The 7,969-nt window shown below is 37.7% G+C and overlaps 1 protein-coding gene across 1 annotated transcript in view; it reads right to left on the bottom strand.

Annotated features, from left to right (window-relative positions):
- Nucleotides 1-1,285, bottom strand: part of LOC106881670 (cubilin) — a 218,541-nt gene extending 217,256 nt beyond the window's left edge. Inside the window, exon 1 of the mRNA XM_052967022.1 lies at nt 993-1,285. Coding sequence (XP_052822982.1) covers nt 993-1,102 — 110 coding nt within the window. The 5' untranslated portion in view covers nt 1,103-1,285. The remainder of the gene's footprint in view (nt 1-992) is intronic.
- Nucleotides 1,286-7,969: the final 6,684 nt, after the last annotated feature.

Below are 7,969 nucleotides of genomic sequence, written 5' to 3'. Positions count from 1 at the left end.
ATATACTTTATTAAGTAAGTTGCAAAGACATCACAAAAAACTGGTTCACCTTCCCGTTCGTCGGACAGTTTTGGTTTATATATATATATATATATATATATAGTTCAAATTTGCAGAAAACAAAAGATTGAGACAGGTGAAGGAACAAGCAGGTGTATTAGTTTAATGCGCAGGAAGAATGGAAAAGTCTTTGACGCTTTGAGCCTCTGCTCTTCGGCGGAACGCATTTAGAGGAAAAGAAAACGGAGAGAAAAAATAATGTGTAGGGATTAACGCTTTAACATGTTGAAATGGCCGGAAGAAAGAAGCTATAAAAAATGGCACACTTGTGTAGGTGTACTCAAAACTATTTAATGAGTATGAAATAAAATGTTCGTGAGAACATTTTTTTTTTATGGAAAGAGAAAAAAATATTCTTCCAAATATTTTTGTTTTAAGTAAGTGATTTTTGTTCGCGAGAGTTTATCTTGGCACAACTAAAGTCACTAAACTGCCCTTCATTTCTTCACACGATATCCTATCACCGAGACCTTCTTTTGCTTCTGTATCAAAGAGTTAATTCTAGCGTAAAACAAACTAGTGATGAGATAACGAGTAAAGACTCTTCAGCAAACTATCTATATCATGTCCACTCGACAATAACACTAAGGAAAGAAGTAATATATGGATTAACACATTTATATGGAAGTGTTATACTTCTAAAGTCGATTCAGTGCACATCTGATATATTTCTTTTATCGATCTCAAAGGAATGGAAGGTAAAGTCGAAACCAGAAAGAAAGATTTGAACTAAGAGCGTATACGAAGGAAACTAAACACCTGCAAGTTATTTAACGCGACGGCATTCTCTTCTGTCTCTCCACCGCCTTTTCCAGTGGTTATTAATAGATTTAGTACTAAATAATCATTTGGAGTAAAATATTCTCGTACAATATTCACTGCTAACTGTTAATTCTTAATAAATAAATGAAATAATAACAAAATAAACTCACAGTTGGTTGGAAATTTCACGTTTCTTCCTTACTTCTGTTCCTTCTGATACCATTATGATCAAAATGATTGCAGAAAAGCTAAGGACGATGTTCACAAAAGAGATATGCATTTGGTCATTTATATGACTCTCAGTTTTTTCAATATATATATATGTTTAAGCCGCTAAATTTCTTCTCAGTTCTGAGCGCAGCTAAATTAACAACGTTTAGTGACACTTTTGTTGCTTTATCCGCCTCGTCTTATTCATTTGCTTTCTCATGCCCTTGTTTGCTCGTTTGATGGAAGGGTGTAAGTGTGTCTTTGCAATTATTCTTAGTAAGTTTATAATCACAAAAGACTTCTTTGTGCCAGTCACAAAGAAGTTAATTTATAAACGTATCCTCTCATGTGACATTCTAAACAAACAAGCTAATTAATTTTGAATTCCTTATCACACTGATTAATGTCGAATACTCACCATCTTTACACTATACAATTAAACTTGGAGATATTATCTTCAAAACAGATATATATGACAATTATACGATGCATATTTTACTATCTTTTACACAGTTATTAAGTATTTTTGTAGCCAAACCATTACTGGTATCTGTTTACAAGAACCGTTGTAAGTATTATAACCTAAAAAGACCTTTGGATATCGCAATTCCGATTTCCAATAGAAGACTTCGTTTTATTCATGGTTTTAATGCCATTTGAAAAGGTGTCATCAAATCAGACATTTTTCTTTTACTCATCAGAAATCTTGAACATAAAATACATTCATATGAAGGACAGTAGAGTGACTCGAGATAGTAAAACACTAAGCTAAATGTAATTACAATACGAACTTATGTCTCTCTCAAACCTCGCCATGATGATACTTCCGGTATCCTGAAAACAAACCACAGTTATTTAATGTCTCAGCACAATGTTTCTCTCTGGGAAAAACTTGTAAGAACTGAAAAAAAAAAAAACGGACAAAATGCCATGTTTAATAAAATTAGATGGCTTAAAACTTTTTAAATTTTCCCAACACCATGACAAAGAAAGAACAATTATATGGGTGCAAGCTTTGTTTTGTTGTCTCATTAATGGAGATGGTGGTGTTAAAAAACTTTCAATGATATTTAGGGTGGCAAGTGGTATCCGTCAGTTTGAGAACCACTACTCTGACGCCTATGTAATAAATAATTATACTGTATCGCGGAAGGTGCGTCTGCATCACGGTTCCAATTCCTAATTAAAGCTGTTTTGCTTGTCGTATGAGTGTTTGTTGGTTGGTGTTAAGTTTAGCTACGTGTTATCCCATAATAAACCAACAACAAACATTGTTGAAATAACATTTTCATCGAAGTAAATTGCAGTATTTACATAGTTACATAATAGTTTGCCAATAGCGTAATGTAGTGTGCCAGAAGCGAACGTAATTGTAATTAATTACTAACAAAAGCGATGGGCTTCACATAAGAGACAGGAACACATGCTTGGTGCTACTTTAGCGTGCGGTCTACCACAGTATCCTACTTAAGTGTGCGGTCTGCCGCAGTATCATGTTCACGCTGTAACAGGAAAGTCTTCCAGTACGGTAAATGACTGGTATAATATGTGCAGAGAGGTGTGTGGAATCATCGTTTCTCATCATCAACAGGGTAAGATGGTTGGATGGCTGGAACAAACAACAACCCTATTGAAATTGACGAGGCAAAATTCGCTGGTCGACGGAAATACAATTGTAGGAGACTGCTAAATGGTGACAATGCTCCTCTTACTCAAAAAAATTGCGTAGATGTACAAAATAACTGGAACCATGGACGTAGAATTGATGGTCCTTCGGTCTTTGGTATGAAACAAGGCTCTGACAGTCGATACTTCTATGTGCAACGGCGTGAGAAGAACACTCCATCACCAATCATTGAGCGGGACTGTAAAAAAAGATTCAGTAATTCACTCAGATGAATGGCATGCATATTACCCAACCATGTTACCCCGTTAATGATGAGAAACGATGGTTCCACACACCTCTCTGCACATATTATACCAGTCATTTACCATACTGGAAGACTTTCCTGTTACAGCGTAGACAAGATACTACGGCAGACCGCACACTAAATGCCAATGGTTATCGCTATTTTACAGTGAATCATCAAGAACATTATGTGGATCCAGTGACAGGAGCGCATACTCATGCTATTAAGAGTTCGTGGTTGGATTTCAAAACAACTATTCTAAAGAAAATGAAAGGCGTTATTAGTGAGCTTTTCTAGTCACACCTTGATCACTTTTACTGGAAAGTTTTGAGAAAAGATGCAGCAGATTTGCTTGTGGCATTCTTAAACGATGTACGAAGTGTGTATCGTTAATTAAGATTTAAGTGTAAGCTATTAATAAATCATTATTCAACATTATGCAATTTGTTTCTATCATCCTGTAGTATAAAGTTCTTATAGCGGAGGTAGATCGCACGCTAAAGTGTAAAAGGGTAAGAAAAGGTAGACCGCACGCTAAAAGTAATCTCACAGCGTAGACAGGATACTGCGGTAGACCGCACACTAAAGTAGCACCCAATGCTTATCCATCCTAAATGAAGAACTTCAGCCATAGAAAATTTGTTGAATTAAGGGCTTGTTGCTTGTGCTTCCAAAGTGCGTCGCTTTCTGATTTGTTTATGCACTTGTGCTTATAAACCTACAAAAGTGCGGGAACTCCTGAAACACTATAGAACATTTTCTAATATGGGGTGATATTCCAGCAAGTTGATTGGTTAATAATCAGGACATGTCTGATTTAAGTGTAGTCTGGACCTAGTTATTAAAGTTTCAATTCTTGGCCTCGCTGCACACTTCACTGCCTATGAAAGATTTTGGAATGACTTTGTAGCGAGACTAATTTCATATTGCATTTTAGACTTAAGTACTTAGAAATCGAATCCAGGCGTAAGTCTCTAATAATTGGTCATGTGATGCTGAAGTACTTTGTCGAGTCAAGCATTTGGATCGGTGTAGTTTACACGAGATATGAAGTGTGTATCCAATCGCGTTGCGCAATAGACCACCAGACGGAGTAAATTAAAAATGTTGGTTTGAGACAGTTTTTTTTAATAAATAGCATGAAGTTTTTCATTTTATCAGGGGAAGAGTTTGTTTTCAGGAAACCACATCACATTATTTTGCTTCCTGTAAAAGCATGTGTAACCAAATTTGACTGAGTTGAAAAAGCCAACGATGAATGATTTTTCTACAGTTAACATTTTCTTCGTGATGTATTAACCTGGTTCGTTATATAATTCTATTTAGCTGGAGAATAAAGTGTCACTTTTAATCGAAAGCTCATCTTTAGTATTATTTCCATAATTTTATATGCAATTCATAAGACATAGCAGCTAGGGCCGGCCGCGAAATTATTTTTTTTCCCACTAGAGTTCGGGGCCCCAGTTATGAACTCATTTGCATACAGCCAATCAGAGCTCAACTATCAAACTAGTGTCCACCTAGTCACAAAAATACTCTGGTTGAGTTCAGTGGTAAATGTGTGTTATAGCAAAATTCTACTGTTCTAAATAGGTTAATAGGGGTGACAAATGTGAAATTTAGTGTATAAAGTGAATGGAAAACTGTTCACCGATGATGCCATAAGTGTTGCCAATTTGCGCAATTTACTAGAAAATGTAAATGAGTGTAATTTCCTAATTTTTTGACTGATTTTGTACATTCCTAATTTAAAATGTTGGTGTTGATCTGAGAAAAAAAATTTCGTGCCCGGGACGCCAGCAACCCTAGGGCCGCCCCGCGAAATGTTTTAGCACATAGAAAAAATATTTTTTTGTAACTAAAACACTTTCGTAACTTCAAAAATAAAGAATTTTCTTAAAAACGTCAAGAGTAAATGATGTTTTAAATGACACATTCTACCAGTATACGAAATTTGAAAGTGTTTAGTTACAAAAGATTATTTTTTCTATGTGCCGGCCAAAAAGAAAAGACCCAATTTTTTTTCCTACGAGAGTTCCGGACCCCAGTAATGAGTTCCGGACCCCATTTGCATACAGCCAATCAGAGCTCACCTTGAAAATTCACACATTATGTACTACTACAATACAGCTGGTCAGGCATAGAATGGTGTATGCCACTGTGAGTACAGCATAGTAGGTTTCACATAAGCACCACATCCCTCTCCCACCGTTTTTATAGATCAATTGAGCACCATCTCTATATGGAGCTAACATTAGGTACCTTGCTCAGACTGAGATTAGTGATACTGCATGTACCCATTGATATATGCAAGGAGGGCGCAATACAACACAACGCCATATTGATAACGATGTTTCCAGATCAACACCAACATTTTAAATTAGGAATGTACAAAATCAGTCAAAAAATTAGGAAATTACACTCATTTACATTTTCTAGTAAATTACGCAAATTGGTAACGCTTATAGCATCATCGGTGAGTAGCTCTCCATTCACTTTATACACTAAATTTCACATTTGTCACCCCTATTAACCTGTTTAGAACACTTGCATTTTGCACTGAACTCAACCAAAGTATTTTCGTGACTAGGTGGATACTAGTTTGATAGTTGAGCTCTGATTGGCTGTATGCAAATGAGTTCATAACTGGGATTTGGAACTCTCGTGGGAAAAAATTTCACGTCCTGAGCAAGCTGAATTTCGGCGTGTACAGGCTGACGGTCGTGGAAATTTCATTGTCTTTGTCACGCCCTCCTTGGCGCCCCCTAGCTCATGGCACCCCGGGCGACTGCCCGAGTTGCTGATACCTTGAGCCGGCCCTTATAGCAGTCAATTCTCCATGTATTTTACCGAGAGAACATTTTTCGTCGCAATTTGCAAATGACCAGTATGTATCTTTTTATATCTCTACTGCACACAGAAAAGACACTTTTTCCATGCTTTTTAGCCTTGCCTTCAGCCTATAACTTCCTCTACAGGACCTCGTTATGGTCACATTGAATGAAGACATTTTTATGGCTTACGCGCGTACAGCATTCTCTCTCATTTTGTTCAACATACACTATTTGGTCAAGTGCTACAAGCTACATATTTAAATTATGCACACTTGTATTCAGCTTCTTTCGTCATATTCCATTTCCTTCCTCTCTAACGAAGTTGCAAAAATTTCTCGGTTTGATTAACTGCTATAGAAGATTTACCACATTGTACTGAGACAATGTTTTACATACTCCAGATTCCATTGACTTGCAGCAAATTGCGTTGGAGCAGCAACAAGAGCACGAATTTTCGCATCTTCAGTCGTTGAACTTACCTTCTTTGAACCTCCGTCTATTGCCACTACATTCTACAGATTCTTCTATTTGGTGTGATGTTTCTACTGGTTTTTCCAGGTCTTACGTTCCTAAGTGTCATATACAAACAGTTTTTTTTTTTTTCGGTTCTTCAGTATGTATCTTATCCTGGTATTGTGGAAACAGCGAAATTAATTTCAAGTCTTTTTTTTTTTTTTTTTTTTTTTTTTTTTTGCCCAGTGTACAAAAAGATGTTCAAAATTGGGCCTGCACTTGAATATCGTGCCAGAAACATAAAGTCCAACGCCACATCAAGACACCTTTGGGCACTTTTGCTACTCTAGATGCAGTTTTAAATACATCCACATAGATATTGTTGGTCTTTTGCCACCAGCTCAAGATAATTTATATATTTGTTGGCCTGTATAGTTCGTTTTTCTAGATAGCCTTAAAATATACCTATCAAGGACTTTTCATCTCTTACCGTTGCAAAGGCTCTTATAGCCGGGTGGATTTCGCGTTCTGGAGCCCTCCCCCTTACTATAACTACTGATAGAGGCCGACAATTTGAATCGAATTTCTTTGCACTTTCAAACTTGCTGGGTTCGTGGCGAATCCGGACCACTGCATGCCACCCCATGTCTAACGGGATGAGAGAGCGTTTTCACCGTCAATTGAAAACAGCTCTATGCGCTTATCCCGAGTCAGATATGTAGCAAAGGTAGGATTGCTATATGAATATAAAGGTTCTGAGGTCACCAGTGTGGCGGGTTGTTGATACCACCACCTTAACGTTCTCAGTTGATTATTAGTTCTGTAGTGAAACCACCTCTCTCACGGTTATTTATTTACAAATGCGAACGTAGCAGGTAACATCTCCTTCTCGCCTTGGCCCCCTGCTGTGTCATCACCTGACTGACTTTTGCTTGCGCGGCATTTGTCTCCAGTCCTGTTCGCGCCAGGGTACAAACCTACCAATCGTGGCCATCTAATAAGGTCACGTGAGAGTGTTTTTCTGATGGTTTCTGGAGCCTCCTTGTACCTATAAATAGCCTGCTTTAACCGCGCCAGTTTGTCGCGGTTTCAGATCTTCTAAGATATGGTCGTTGACCACACGTAACACCAACCAGCCAGTTTCCAGCGACGACATCAACACCATCGTTCAACAGTTTACTACAATCTTCGTCCCCAACGTCAACACGACTTCTCTACGTACACAAGCTACCAGCATCCCCCGCACAGGTTCAACTCAATACTGTTGTGAAATATCTTCACCAAGGTTAACAGAACTCAACCTGCGAAAGACCATCTGTATCAAGTAGCCCGGCCCGGCATAGAAGCCTCAACTGCACGACAAGTGACTTAGCCCTGCCTCAACCTCTTATATACAGACTTTCAAATCTACTGTGTACCTTAACTGAGAACTGGTATTTTCTTATCCGTGTTACAGACTCTTTTCTATGATTTGTATCCCTTGCATTCACATACATATATTTGTATACATACACTATTGTGTTTACATGACGGCCTGTCTTATATTGTGTTATATTATGTCGCATTCACACTCACACACAGACGTACAGTTTAATGCTTCAACAAACCTTACTGTTATACATCTTTATCGGTTGAAGTCTCTATCATTTCCTTGCTGGCCATTTCTTCGCATTTCACATGCGAATTCTCTATGTTATAGTATTATAACATATATTACATTTTGTGTCGACCGTGCGACGC

The sequence above is a fragment of the Octopus bimaculoides genome, chromosome 4 (genome assembly GCF_001194135.2).
Source record: "Octopus bimaculoides isolate UCB-OBI-ISO-001 chromosome 4, ASM119413v2, whole genome shotgun sequence".
In the NCBI taxonomy this organism is placed as follows: domain Eukaryota; kingdom Metazoa; phylum Mollusca; class Cephalopoda; order Octopoda; family Octopodidae; genus Octopus; species Octopus bimaculoides.
The sequence above is the reverse complement of the archived record's forward strand: the minus strand, read 5'-3'. Positions and strand labels throughout refer to the sequence as shown.